At 48.0% G+C, this 14785-nt stretch overlaps 5 protein-coding genes and 1 non-coding gene across 6 annotated transcripts; all 6 read right to left on the bottom strand.

Annotated features, from left to right (window-relative positions):
• Positions 1-206: 206 nt before the first annotated feature.
• AO090011000121 (uncharacterized protein) lies at positions 207-737 on the bottom strand (the record flags this gene model as incomplete). The annotated part of the gene is made up of 1 exon (XM_023232792.1): positions 207-737. The coding sequence occupies one exon, from the start codon at positions 735-737 to the stop codon at positions 207-209; it is 531 nt and encodes a 176-aa protein (XP_023093365.1).
• Positions 738-2387: 1650 nt separating this feature from the next.
• On the bottom strand, positions 2388-2471 carry AO090011t00001. The gene has a single exon. It is a non-coding gene; the product is annotated as a tRNA-Lys (tRNA).
• Positions 2472-2951: 480 nt separating this feature from the next.
• AO090011000119 (cell wall mannoprotein 1 family protein) lies at positions 2952-3773 on the bottom strand (the record flags this gene model as incomplete). The annotated part of the gene is made up of 1 exon (XM_001825753.3): positions 2952-3773. One exon carries the CDS (start codon positions 3771-3773, stop codon positions 2952-2954), a length of 822 nt encoding a protein of 273 aa, XP_001825805.1.
• A 4222-nt stretch (positions 3774-7995) lies between these two features.
• AO090011000118 (extracellular guanyl-specific ribonuclease RntA) lies at positions 7996-8502 on the bottom strand (the record flags this gene model as incomplete). The annotated part of the gene is made up of 2 exons (XM_001825752.3): positions 7996-8373; positions 8488-8502. 2 exons carry the CDS (start codon positions 8500-8502, stop codon positions 7996-7998), a joined length of 393 nt encoding a protein of 130 aa, XP_001825804.1.
• Positions 8503-9127: 625 nt separating this feature from the next.
• Positions 9128-10679, bottom strand: AO090011000117 (zinc-dependent alcohol dehydrogenase; the record flags this gene model as incomplete). Its single annotated transcript, XM_023232791.1, has 9 exons — positions 9128-9520; positions 9575-9638; positions 9687-9737; positions 9791-9890; positions 9949-10029; positions 10079-10100; positions 10148-10329; positions 10382-10467; positions 10540-10679. The coding sequence occupies 9 exons, from the start codon at positions 10677-10679 to the stop codon at positions 9128-9130; spliced, it is 1119 nt and encodes a 372-aa protein (XP_023093364.1).
• Positions 10680-10942: 263 nt separating this feature from the next.
• On the bottom strand, positions 10943-12910 carry AO090011000116 (amino acid permease; the record flags this gene model as incomplete). The annotated part of the gene is made up of 8 exons (XM_001825750.3): positions 10943-11343; positions 11416-11787; positions 11838-11932; positions 11980-12159; positions 12210-12367; positions 12413-12539; positions 12586-12697; positions 12751-12910. 8 exons carry the CDS (start codon positions 12908-12910, stop codon positions 10943-10945), a joined length of 1605 nt encoding a protein of 534 aa, XP_001825802.3.
• Positions 12911-14785: the final 1875 nt, after the last annotated feature.

Raw genomic sequence — 14785 nt, 5'->3', positions numbered from 1 at the left:
CATCAAAGGCAGCCTATTAAAAGCTAGATTAAGAATTTCAAAAAAAAAAAAAAAATCGTATTGGTCTATAGAAACAACAGAGAGAAAAACAAGCCCTACTTTCAGAAAGGATATCATACTTATGTTATCGTGAAGGAAGAGTGATATACTTCCGCCCAGAGATCACAGTCTATAGTGGACTTAAGAATACTATCAACTAGAGTATATTATGTATATTTCCTCGCGCGATGACGGAGATTATTCATAACGAAAATGTCGCCTTCATCTGGGTCTTCGTGAAGCTGAATATATACTCTCTTTCTTTGGGCAGTATAGTACCACTTGCTTTTTGAGTCATCAAAGGAAACAGATATTGAACCACGTTTCCATTCAAGACTGGAGTATGGATGAGATTGGCCTTCAATGCTAAGTTGTTCGGTGCCAGTCCGCAACTCTTCGAGTGTCGACTCAGCATCCTGTCTTCTCGTTGAGCTGCGGGTCATAACCGAGTACTTGTCTTTGTCTTCCTTGCTTTTCTTCATTTCACCGATGCTTTCATCACCCCCTTCGCCCATTGAGACATAATCGTCATCTTCTTCATCGACTCTGCTGCTATCTGGACCGACCCAATCTAGAGCATTCATGGTATTGATGGCCTCGCCGCCCTCGTAAGCCTTTTTGACGAGGTACAAGAAACGTTCCGTTAATGTGACTCGGCCCCGATACTGGGTCGGATCATCCACCATCTCCTTAGGCATAGAATATCTGGAGGTCTAAGCGTTTCAATCAGCGCCAGGACGTGAATGCCCAGAATATCGTAGCATCCGTCTCATTGGTCGGTAACGGCGGGAACGGTTGTGGTCAAAGGAGTCCAGGGACACCCCCGTGTCGCAAATGAGAGAGATTTTTTAACTCGATTTCAACACTCAACGACTCACTTAAGACCACTAATAGAGGAGATTCAAGAGCCCGCCGAACCACCTATCATCATCTTAAAACATCTTGACGATCACCTTCTAAATTTCTCGGTCAAAAAAGCTCTTAATCGAGAAGAACTGAAATATGTTGCCAGATGTATGCTGGACGCATTAAGTGTAATCCATAAAGAAGGATACGTGCATACAGGTAAGTTGTTTCGAATTCTCATCGGACATTCCACTGATAACTTTGGCCTTCAGATGTGAAGCTTGACAATGTCTTTGTCAATTACCAGGATGGCGACAACAGGTTCTTCTCAAGTCCAGCTCGGCGACCTTGGTGGCTGCGATACAGCCGACAGTGAGTTTGCTAGGAGCGGTACACCCTGTTGGAGCAGCTATGTGGTCGAGCCCTGAAGTAATCATGGAAACGCCATAGAACACAGCAACAGATATTTGGTCGTTTGGGGCCGTGGTAAGTCCGGCAGATATTCAATTCAAGGAACTGGCCTAACACTTTGTTGCAGCTGATTAGCCTGATATATTGGGGGGGCTTTAATATTTCCGGCCACGTGCGATTCCTTATGACCACGAATAATACAATCTAGAAGTGCAGGAGCAACAGTTCCGCTATTTTGGCCCCTTCCCAGCGAAGTAAGGGGAAATTGCAAGCACCGAAACTGGCATGCAATTCTGCTCCTGATGCATGAGATTCCTCAATCACAAACAACTCCGTTTTCCCGAACAACAGAAGGTGAAGTGTCCCTGAAAGACAAAGAATTCATTTCAGGGATGATGAAGCTAGATTGGAGGGATAGGCCGACAGCACAGCAGCTTTTGGAAAGTAAATGGTTTGAAGATTGATTGATTTCCCCCGGAGTTAACCCCTTACATGGTTGTTAGCGTCAAGTCCGTCCTATCAATCCTAGTTTGATAAGTATTGGCTCCATTGTAGCGCAGAAACAACGAGAGCAGAAATACCATTTGCGGTTGTTAGGCCCATCACAAGAAGAGAACTCTTTATTGAGCCGATATCTGGTTTGTCGCATTACAAAAAGTCCTCAGAAGGCTTCGATCGCGACCGAGTAGGTGTGAAGTATGGGAGTGGGCTTTAAAGGTCCCATAGTATTCTACAGGATAATTTCTCCGTGAATCTAATAGGTCCGCTTTCATGCTTGTCATCTCTCGCTGGTTGTTTCGTGTGGGGAAGGTGATTAACGGAAACTAGAGTGATAGGGATATATATATCTACGTGGTTGATATGCAGGAATATTAGCAGTCCAAGACCTACAACACAAACGTCAGTGTCAAAATAAATTTGAATGAATAAAATATAAAAATGAACAAGAAAACACTTGAGCCTCCAAAAATAGTACGTATTGACCATATACATCGTAGTTGATCGAACATGAACACGAAAAAATCAGGCAGTTAGCTGCGGAAATCACCCAGAGCCGCAAAGTACGTCAGATATCAAAAAACAAAAAGATAAGCCGAACGCGGGGGTCGAACCCGCAACCTTGAGATACCGTGAAGACTAAGAGTCTCACGCTCTACCGATTGAGCTAGCCCGGCTGGTGTTGAAATACGGCTGCTACTTTTGGCATTATATCCCAAACCTACATAAAAGGTTCGTCTACCGCCTCTCCAGGTTATTTGTTCAGAACCATACATTTAAATTTCTTGTTTAAAAACAAGCCGCGGGTTATCTATTCCTACGCTAAACCCGCGCCGGGTCTGGTTTCGGGTGCATCCGAGGAGGGTTCCTCTGTCTCCCTTTTCCTTTTTTTTTTTTTTCTCAGTCCTTCTATCAAGTTGAGATATTACAAGAAAAAGCTATCAATTGGCAAATATAATCCATTACTAGACTATAGCAAATTTCAAACGCGGTATATACAGGCAGTGCCCGTTACATTAATTCGGTAAGACAGAATAAAATATACAGAACAAGCCCATTGTGTTCCTAATCGTTCCAATCGGTCATGGCGCTTGTCTTCGTCACCATCGTCAAAGGTCGTAGCAGGACGATGGGATCATCCCATGGAGGTTCATCGCTTAGACAGCGACGGCAATGGCGGCCATGGCGACGGCACCAAGGGAGTAGCCGATGGTGGCCTTGTTGGCAGCACCGGTGGCCAAGGGAGGAGAGGTGGCGGAGGCAGAGCCGGAGCCAGTGGGGGTGCTGGAGCCGGAGGGGGCAGCAGAGGAGCTGGCAGCACCGGAGGAGGTGGGGATCACGGAGCTGGAGGTGGCGGAGGCAGAACCGGTAGTAGAGGCGCTGCCGGTCTCAGAAGCGCTGCCGGTGGCAGTGGCGCTCGCGGAGGAGCCAGCGCTGGAAGAGGGGACGGAGTCGGAAACGTCCTTGTACGCATCGACACCCTTCTGGATAGCGGTGCTGATACCAGCGGAGAGGCTCTGGGCAATCTCCTTGAGAGACTCAGGGACCTTGGAGGTGATGGCAGAGGCGAGACCATCGGCAGCGGACTTCTGCTGGTTCAGGGAGTCCTTGACCTTGCCGCCAGCGCCAGCCTCGACGAACTTGTCCTTCTTGGCGATAATGTCATCGATAGCCTGCTCGACCTTCTTGGTCAAAGCCTGGACGGGCTCAGGCAGAGCAAGAGCATCGGTGGTGCTGATATCATCACCGCTCTTGATGGCATCAGTGCCCTTGGTGATGGTCGAGATCAAGTCAGCGGAGGCGGACTCAACCTTGGAGGGGTCACCACCGTTGTAAGCCTTGATGGCGGAGTCGAGAGCATCGGTCTTGTCGCTGATGCCGGAGATGATGTCGGTGGGGGAGGAACCAGCACGCTCAACGAGGGGGGTGGCCAGGGCGGTGCCGGCGAGACCCAGGGTGAAGATAGCGGAGAATCTCATCTTGACGGGAAAGACTGGTAAGTTGAATTAAGATTAAGGTGATCTATGTATAATTGGGAAGACCAAACGAGTGCCCGAGTGCAGAGAAGCTAAGAACGTTGCCAAAAGAATGGAGAGCTCTGATCTGTTCTTTCTCCCATCGAGGCGCTTCCAGCAGTCTCTATATATACACGACGGACCGCAATGAAGCTCACATGCGTGGGCAGGTCCGGCCTCGGCCAGAATGGATCAGGAGAATGGAGCCCGTGGGTTATTCTTAGCAGGATCGGGTTTAGGTTGCAGAGGCCCATCATTTGCCCCATGGGATTGGTCTGGGGGTGTATGAAGCTACCAGGATGAGTTTAATTATGTCGTAGGGATCGTCGCCGTGAGTGCTGGTCTGGACTTCTCTGACTGGTGCCGCTGAGATTTGGGGCGGCTTGGATCGTCGTCGTTCTACAAACATTGCATGTCATTGTGACATTCCTTCGGGCTCCGAAGCAAGGAGGGGCTACAACGTGACGGTCACCCTCCAGCAAAAGCTTGGGGATGTTAGGGCATGTTTCTCACGACCAACCTCAACGGGGGTTGTACAAGCATAAGCATGCACCCGACCAAAAACCATGAGTAATTGTTTCTCTGTAATCCAATCAATTAGGATTCAATGGCGGGGACGCCATGGCATTAGCGTTGTAACATTGGGGTCAGAACTCCGGGCCGCCCCCAGATTCTCATTTGTTCTCTTCTCTCAGGTCTGGGGGAGATTGACCTAAACGGCACTTGGCCCGAATCTGAGTCCCTGCTTAGACCCTCATGGAGTGAGACATTGCACCATTGAATCCCAGATTACCCCGCACAGTTGGCTCAATTTACAGGCGAGCCATGTTGTTTCTCTCATTCGGGCTTCCGGCGTGCGGATCCAAAGGCTGAATTCTTGGCATCATCTCGTCCCCAAACGGGGTCCTCCGTTAGTCTCGCGCAGAAAAATTCCCACTTTTGGGCACGGATGTGGCAAGAACTCTTCCGACTCTCCGCTGATTGGTAATAGCGGCAAGTCACCCTAACAGCGCATCCCAGAAAATCTCCTGGGAAGCGAAATTGCCTTTGTGCATCTGTTCCGTTCATTGCGATTTTTTTTCCAGCCACTTACTCGCTGGAATCGCTCCTCGTCCATGAGCGTTCAGCTGTCTGCCTCGGTTTTAGCACGCGGGATCCTTTGCTTAACGCTCGTGCCTTTTGTTGGAACCTTGGCTACCATTCTTGCATCCAAATTACATGAGATTTGCTTAGTGGATATGGGTTGAAATCCATGGCGTCTCCTTCTTGCTCAATCGCGTTAGATGGCGACATGCGCCAATTCTGTCCCTGGCATATCCTTGCAGCTCCTTCCTGAGTCCTAGTTTGTAGTCGTTACTCTCAACTTTGAGGTCATATCCGCCGGACCCATACACGAGGCGATCCCCCCGTGTGGAACCTATTATTGCCGAATACTTTGGCAATTCCCCCCGGCTGAAACTGACCTGAATTCGAGTTTATGATTTTTTTATGAATGGAAGATTCCGGAAATAACAGGAGTGGGTTTTTGTTCGAAAATATCCGAATATAGCGGCATTTTGGTCCAATAAACGCCCCGCTTGGCTTTTAGGGAGTTGGCGGCAAGAGGCGACAATCCCAACTCCTTGTCGTGATGTTATTAGCCGGAGGTTACATCGTCCTAGTATGTAAGTACTTTGTGCTCTGATCCCATGCATCAATGATTCTCGTCGATCCTAGACTCGTAAACTTGGAGCCCGAAGCTACTGTAGCGCGAACTCGGTGGCGATTCATTTAGGGGTCCGGACTACGGAAGGCCTGGAGCTCTGCCTGAACTTGTGTTTTTTGATCTAGAGCAATCGGATGGCAAGCACGTTGCAGGATTTTACCTAGCGCCATATTCTTGACTAATATGGAAAGCATTGCGATCGCTTAAGGACTCGGATGAGACATGAAAACTGTCAAAGATACCTACAATATATGACTAGTGCCGTTCCCTGGTCATAATATTGACGTGCGACGCTCGGTGAACCAGATCTGTCCCATTCGAGGAAAATCCAACGATCCCAATTTTAGATTATCTATGCTTTGTCGCAACCGAAGATTGACTTTGTGGCCGTACTTTATTTGAAGCCAGTACGAAATGATGATTTTCGCGTGATTCTGCTGACATACGCTGTCTTTGAATATGGGAAGTCGCCGAGGTCTTATCCATAGCCCCGTGTCTTTGACTCGCGCAATCCATAGCACTGGTTGTACCATGCAACTGTACTGGAATCGCACAAATACCTAACAACCTTTTCACTGGTTTAGACCCGGCTTCAATTCTAATTGTCCTGCTTTTCCAGGCACGCTTTAGAGTTTACCCTGACCGTTTCACGACATGGCCGACTACGGACCAAACAAACCTAGTGCTACACTCATCGAGCCCTGAAAATCGGAGTCGATCGCTATAACTTCGGAGAACATGAAACTAGCCCTATGCCCATCGTGCGAGGATGATCAGCGATGTCGATCTTATCAGGCTCGTTAACCGTGGAGCCATGATCGTCGCTGCCATTGCCGGTTAGATACTGATAAAGCCGATCATTGTCACACCATTAGAAGAACGAATGAAGTATCCTATCACCCTGTCTGGATTCATGGAAATACTACGGTGGGAGAAATGAGTTTTTTGGTAAAGGATCCTGATGAGTTGTCTTTGGTTTCATAACTATAATAGCATCTCGGTGATTTTAGGCCATGCCTCGGAGCGTCGGTCCAAACTTTGATTGATTTCAAATATAGTTGTGCTACCATGGATTACAACTCCTGAGTAACTGCAATTCAGGATTTCGACTGATACACGGAACGATGTACATGTATGAGTGCATGCTTTCGCCGTAGAGCCTTTCTTCGACGAAGGTATCACAATCTTGACTAAACAACCAGCCCTCTCACCTTCGTGGTTGTTTTCTTTGTGTCTTGTCATTGAGTCTCTTCTGCTTTCCCGTCAATTGGCGAGGTAATAGCCTGGATGAATTGCAACTCAACTTTAGTCCAGATGCATCCTGTGCCTTTCCGATCACACCAAGGTCTAAAGGTTGTGAACATGTTACCGACAATTTCCCGTTGCTCTTTTCGAAACCCATGGAGACTTCTTTCATATCTCTTCGTTCCGGATAGAATTTACTTCTTTCCCCTTGGTTCTATGAGACGAATAAACACAACCTCAGCTTGACCAGCGCGACTTGAATCAAAGCGTCGAAAAAGAAGCTGGGAATCCTCGAATCTGATGAAACCAACCGCCCCTATAAATCCTTATCAAACATCTGCATGCTCTATGCCTCTCCCTGGTTACCACAGTCTCCTTAAAACCAGGCATTCATGTTTTTTTTTTTTTTTATCACCGCTACTGAGCTAAGTCAGAGGATAATCTCAGAGATTCCACGTCACCTGAAAAAGCTAATTCCACCGGCAATATCTACTTCATCCTCAAATCCATATGACCGCCTCTGCAAGCTACATCCGATGTATAACCCACCGGCCCAACGAGTCGCACAGTAGTATCGCCCTCAATTAGTTGATTAACGATATAACCTCGATATCTAATGATTGTTACCCGGTCAAGAAAGGTTTCGAGATATCGTAACAGGCACCTTTACACACACAGATTTGGATTGATGCTCCCCAACATAATCCCCATCGCAGTAGCTCACTCTCTACCCAGGGCCATGACTCGAAAGGGAGCGTGTGCCGCGCCGGTACACTGCTGATTTGACCAATTTCGCATAGATTTATTTTATCATTGAATATATATTTAGATTTCTCCTCGCGTGGTGGTGCCTTGCTGTAGTAGATATCAGTATTCTACATCCCTGATATCCTTGCAATACTTTTATTCTCTCTTGATGTTAGTTTAGCGATAGAATACTGTGATTAGAGTTGTATAGATATGGTTTAATCCAAGGACTAGTATGCGTATCATATCTATAAGATCTTAAAATCCACTAACAGGTTAAATCGGCATCGAACGCATATAACTATATGAATGCTTCTGAACATACAAACTCAATTGAGCTCAAAGACCTGTATTTAGCTTTATCTTGACCAGCAATACTACATAAACCGAAGAATACATTTCTCAACCTACTGAAATATATATATCCATTCCGGGTCAAAACGTAGCTGTACAGTTCGTCACAATATATATACTTCACTCATATCGAATCTAAGTACACTCAACAAAGTTGTTACCACTAGCACCAGTGTGAGTAATCACACCAGCCAACTGATTGTTCTCGTTGAACACCACACGGTCCGCACCGGGAGAACCACCGCTGTAAACATCTCCGGAGCTCAGAATCGGCCACTCATAGTAAGGAGACGACACAGAGAAGTCGAAGCCCTCGTAGTTGTTGTACTTGTGCGGGTAGCTGTTGCTGCCGACGGTCTCGCCGTCCTCGTGCAACTGGTAACCGGCAGCCTGGGCGGTGGAAACGTCGGAGGAGGAGTAGCAGTTGCTGCCGCAGGTGTAGTCGCAGGCGCGCTCGACCAGAGAGGGGAGGGCGAGGGCGGTGGGGAGGAGGAGAGTGGTGAGGGTTAGGAGCTTTGGTTTTTGGTTAGATTCTTGTATGACAGTATGGGATATGTGGGATATGGGGATGATGGGTGGAAAGTGGAGTCCGAGATGGGGTATTGGGTTGGGGGTGGACGATCGTACCTTGCTGTACATCATCTTGATCAACGGGTGCGATTTGCGCGCGGTTCCGAGGTTTGGTTTTGGGTTTTTGGCTGGAAGGATCAATGGCAATTGACTTTGCTGATGATTCTTTTCTTCTTCTGTTCCGGGGATTATAATGAGTTTAAATAATGTTCAGATCAAGCTATTCACGTTGTCTCTACGCTCGGCATTGCCGCATTCCGGCATCTGTCCGGTTGAGATAGTAACTATTGATATGCGGTGTTACATTTCGGAGGTGCCCGTGAAGAATGTCGATAAGCAGATTGGTAGAAAGCCATGCAAGGCCGGCTGATCTTTCTGGAGGGAAGGCGTTGTTTCGAATTGATTGAGTCTGATTGGACTGAATTGTATTGGGAGTGCAGATCCCTTCGCTTGGTCTGAAGATTTCTTTGATTCTTATTTGCGGTGAGGGTTATCGCGCTCAGCTGACCGTGGCCAATGAGAAGCGGACAGGGGGTGCACGGTGTCTGTTGGAGAGATTATATATGTGAAGAACTAATTAGCCTGTTTAATATCGAATAAAATAGTGCAGAATCCATTGTCAGATGCTATGATCGTCGCCCCCATGACTGGCTGTCGACATGACACAAAATGCCCCTGGATTCATCTCTCCACTAAACTACTCTGTAGCTTTCGGACTCTCCGTCGGAATCCGCAAAACGGCCCGGCCCTCTATCGCAAACCGTTCTAATCGCTCAATCACCGTGTTCACTTCCATTAATTCAAAAACCTGATAGTGCGTAGACACCCGCCCGGCCGCTGCCATTCTCAGAAGATCCTGCATCTCCTCTTCCGTCCCCACACAACTCCCAACGACGTGAATCCCGCGATTCACACAGTCCAACGGCGAGATAGGCATGCGGTAGTCTTGCGAGGGGAGACCAACGCAGACAAGCGTACCGAGGGGGCGAAGGAGTCGGAGGGCTTGATTGTACGCGGATGCAAGACCGACGACTACCACGACGGCGTGTGCGCCCGCGCCATCGGTTAGATTTTGGACTTCTTTCTCTACCTGTCTGAGGGTCAGTTTTACACACGTGGTTCACGAAGCGATAGATCCACTGACATCGTTGCGGAAATCGACAAATGCCGCCGCGCCGGACTTCATGCAAATGTCTTGCTTTGTTGCGCTGGCTCGGTTAGCACTTATGGAGCTGTGTTCGCTTGGAATTGTTTACCTGTCTACTGCGATGATATTGTACCCCATTTCCTTTCCGATTTGGATTCCTCTGTGAAGGGTGAGTGGGTGTTGTCGGACTCTGCAAGCCATTCAGATTCTTACAAATGTCCTAATCCACCACCGGCGCCCATAATTACGACCCAGTCGCCCTTTTGGCAGAACTTGTGCAGTTTATTCAGGGCGCCGTACATGGTCAGTCCAGCTGTGTCGTCAGTATTGTTGATTCCAAATTCACAGTGCAAGACAAAGAGGATACGTACCGCATAACAAAGGTGCAACAGCCTCTGGCTCCAGTTCCTCGGCAATAATCGATACAAAATCGGCCGGGGAGACGATATATTCTGTCGCTGTTAGCAGCTCACCCGAACCCTGAACTTAAGGATGACATACGCTGGAACGTTCCAGGGACATTCTACTCAAATCAGCGAGAGACTGTTTACAATGAGGGAGAAAACTGACCCGACCGGAATTACTCTGATTCGGACAATTCGGATAATTGACCTTACACGTCGGACACTTCATGCAGGTGCTGTACAGCCATCTGGTACTTGTTAGGCCATTTTTAAGTAGTTGCGATATAGGGGAATGGTACTTCACGCCCACACGCTTCCCCATCATGTCCTCGGTCGTATCCGGACCAACTGCATGTCGTCAATATGTCGCCCCTGAGCTGAAGGTTTAAACAGAACTTACCCTGGACTACTCTCCCGATCCCCTCGTGGCCGGGGACATTCGTGCTCATGGGTAACTCCCCATTAATATTGTGTAGATCCGAATGACTATCCGCCTATTAGTGTCTGCACCCAGTTCGCAACCCACCCAAAGTCAAGTTGCGTAGCTAAAATAAGTACCAGAAACCAGTGCATTCCAACTTGACGAGTACCTCCCCTGCCTTCGGCTCAGGGACGGGGATATCATGGCGGAGGTCGAGTTTCGCGCCGGGACGGGGGCGCTCAATCGTAGCTGCTGTTTGGTACTTCGGGATGGACATCTTGAAATATATTCCGTATATCAGGTACAAATCACAATCTTTGTAGAAAGTAAATGAAACAAATTGTGTGGCTCGGGCAGGCGTTCTTATGATCAACCAGATTCCGTAAATCCGAACCCACATCTCCATCTCCGCAAATGTGGGGGAATCGAGTTACCGGTTTCGATACCCGAGTCGGCTACTGATGGAGTTGGACTTCCGTTGCTTGATCACTGAATACATAAGTCATGCTATTTGTATCTTGAATATCTAGTACTCCAGTATTAACCAATAATTATATCCTTCAACTTAGCCAACCAACCGTGCTCTTTACCCGTTTCCGTCTCATCAATCACAGCAACTCTCCTCCCCGTCCAGATATCCATCTCCTCCAGTTTAACAATCTTCGTCTTATTCCAGATCTTATACCCCACAACCAACATGACAAAAACCGGCAACAAGATATAATTAATAATGAAATCATCCACACTAAACGGGTTCAAGAAGGCCGTATACCCCTGAAAGAAAACCAGGAAGATGGTCGCGCCCAGCGCGAAATACGTCCCGTAGGGATAGAGCGCAGCTCTGAAGGGAAGTCGGGATGGATCGTCGCCTTGTACGACCATCGCTTTGCGGAAGCGGATGTGTGCGATGCAGATCACGGCCCAGACGACGAAGGTTGCCACTTTTTTTTTCCGGAGTTAGTGGTGTTCTGTTTATGGGGTTGGGGAGGGAGGGAGGGTTTGTGTGTGCTTACCTCCTGCTAAGGTGATTAGGGCGGAGTAGATTCGGCCTGCGCTTGAGGAGAGGGTTAGGAATACGATGCAGGTGAAGATGTTGGAGAAGATTAGGGCGACCCAGGGTACGCCCCGGGAATTGGTGCGGTCGATGAAGCGTGGTGCTTTGCCGTTGCGGGCCATGAAGAGCATTGTTCGGGATGCGACGTATAAGGAGCCGTTGCCGGCGGAGATGACGCTGATTACGATTAGGGCGTTGATTAGATGCGCGGCGGGGAGGATGCCCGCGTCGGTGAGCGCGATGGTTAATGGGGAGCTGGCGGCGGTGGAAGTGGAGCTGAGAAGTTTGGGGTGGTTGTAGGGGAGTAGGATTCCCAGGAAGAAGAAGGTTCCTGGTTTTTGTTAGTGCTTTGCTGGTCTGCCTTGGCGAAGTGAGGTATACCGATGTAGAAGATCAGGATACGCCAGAAGACCTGCTTGATGGCGGTTGGGACGGCCTTTTGCGGGTTTGCTGATTCTCCAGCTGTCACTCCAACCCTGTTGTCGTCAGTGATTGTTGACTTGATATATTTTGGGGGACTTACATCTCTGTGCCTGCGTAAAGCGTGCCGGCAACGACGAATGTTCTTGCGACACCGTTGATGGAATCGGCAAATGCGCCCGGATCATGGTAATATTTGAATCCGATGGGACCAGGTCCGACGCCGCCCGTGCTGATGCAGATGGCTAGGATGAAGAAAGCGAGCAGCGCCAACACTTTGATACTGTTGGTGGTATTAGTGAGTCAACCAGAACGCAGCATCGAGGCACATACAGCGACAACCAAAACTCCATTTCACCATATGCTAGAACACCCAGATTGGACAGCCCTAGGAACAGGACCCAAAAGATCAAGATCCAACCCCACTGGGGCACAGCATCCGTCCAGAAACCGATGACAAGCGAAATCGCATTATATTCACTCGCCAGAATCTGTCGAGTCAGCGACCTCCCAGCAGAATGAGGAAACACGCTTACCGTCACCCATAGATACCAGTACGCCCATCCCAGCCCGAAAGCCAGCGCATCGTCCACGAATCGTTGCGCATACTCGGTGAACGATCCAGAAACGGGGATTGCAGTAGCCAGTTCGCCCAGCGATTGCCTACTCTATTAGCGTTTTGCCGGCGAAAACGACCCACAAGACTCACATCACAAAAAACACAATAAGCCCGACAAGAGAAAAGCTGATCAAACATCCCGCCGGGCCGCCCTTGTTCAGTGCATTTCCCGAACCGACCAACAATCCCGGCCCGATAATCCCTGTACTGTCTTAGACCTTGATATCACTGGAGATAAGACAGAGCACAGCCTACCGCCAATTGCGATCATTTGCAAATGTCGCGATTTCAATCTTCTCTTCAGCGGAGCAGCCAGGGGGTCGATGGACCCTGCCTGGCTGCCGGGGTCCTCCTCGTCCAGGTCGGACCGAGCCTGATACATGATAGTATCATCTTTTCCGGATTTGATAGACATTTGCTCTACACTCGCACACATAAATTCGCGGTCGTAGATGTTCGGATGGTAAAATGCATAACCGTGGAAACATGGATCTATTGTAAGGAGCAGATATTTTTTGCCTACGCAAGCCCATGATGGCGTGAGTGGGCGTGTGTGGTTGGTATCTCTTAGATCGGGTGACAGAAAGCGCGTTCATTTGCTGGCGATGTCGTGATAAGGGTGCATGTTTGCGGAAGACTCAACAGTCTATTTCGAAGTAACCTTCCTAAAATTGTTAGGGTGAGGGTCATGTATTGTAACTTGCTATATCTTAGTACAGACGGATAGTTAAAATTCAGATAAGAAGCCTTCTAAATCGGGACACATCTGTAGAAAGCTAGTGTGAGCTAGTGCCGAGTCAGGGATAGTGCCTCTATTATGATACAGCGGTAATACCGGTAGCCTCGCAAGGTGGGCAATTTTAAGCTTATGGCGGCAGCCGAGGAATTAAACGCAAGCTCTTAGCGTAAATCGTGGTCCCTTCGTTGATTGGGCATGTACCTCCTATGTGACCCTCATGTCGACAGGCACGCCATCCATGACACATTTTTAACCTAGATCTTACTACAAGTTAACCATTGTCTACATAGATCTGCGATGGTGCCTTCGTATAACAAGAATTGCGTGGGGTGGGATCGTCCTGCCCAACTGGGGTCCTAGCGCGTGGTTTGAGACATTCTAGCTATTGCGCAGTGTACATATAAGTAAGACAACAAATCAGAAAGTTGCTTGGCAATAAAACAAGAGGTATGATTCAATCATGTAACCTAAGTAGCAGTTGGTGTTAATCCCAATAACTCCCCCTATCATCAGGGTTCACCATGCGATAGATTCTGCCATGTGTGTCCGCCTCCTGGTCGGGGATACCAGGAATATAGTTGTTCCTCGATACCCTATCGGCAGTGTATTGCCTCTTGGCATTAGGGCTCTGGAGACACTGCAAGTAAGTCCAGGCTGTTTATTTGAAATTGAGGTGTTTTCTACTAGTATCTTTACTGAAAATCTAAACTATAGGGGAAAGAAGAAAAGGTAATTAATAGAGATATAAATTATATCTGAGAATCAGACACAACAATTTAACACATATAAACAGAGTAAATAATGGTGATATATTGTGGATTGTCGCCTCGATCTGGTATAAAGAGTATATATACGGAGGTATTCATGAAATTCGTCGTTTGCCTGATGCTTGACTATCCAATATCTGAGGCTTCAGCCGTCTCCACAACACCTGTCTCTTCCCCACAGTGCGCCCGTTCCTAGGCTGTGAAGGGGGCAAGTTAACTGATTCTACAATGCCTTTTGATTTCCCATCTAGCTGACTCCGTTGATATGTTACCAACATGAATTTAACTGGGATATTCCGGTCTTGAATGATATCAAGACATATTCGCAGTAGCTGGTCTGCGCAGTTGGTATTGGTTGTTTCGAGTACGATGAAGCAGTTTTTGGATTGGCGGAGGATGTTGTTTGTTAAATCGAGTAGTTGATCTTCATTATCTGTTGACTGCTGGGGAATCAGAGACTGGAGGTTTGGTAGAATTGAGATAGCCTGCGTGACGAGATTCTTCAGTATATCCACTGTTGTGTCGTTTTCACCGGTAGGCGAAGATAACGTGTATATCACATGGAATTGTGAATTGAGACGAATAAAGTCAATAATCTCAAGTGATATATCTCGCGCTCTTTTGGAATCAACAGGTCGGGCTTCAAGGGTTAAGAGACAAGACTTCGGATTAGATATCCAGCGTTGGAGAGTATTGAACAGGATATTTGCATTGCTTGGCCAGTTGTCCCATGACGGCTGACGGCGTGTAAAGGATTTGCACTCGAGGAATCTTTCTTCGTGCC

Source organism: Aspergillus oryzae, chromosome 7, assembly GCF_000184455.2.
Source record: "Aspergillus oryzae RIB40 DNA, chromosome 7".
Lineage (NCBI taxonomy): Eukaryota > Fungi > Ascomycota > Eurotiomycetes > Eurotiales > Aspergillaceae > Aspergillus > Aspergillus oryzae.
This window is presented reverse-complemented; position numbering and strand designations above follow the sequence as displayed.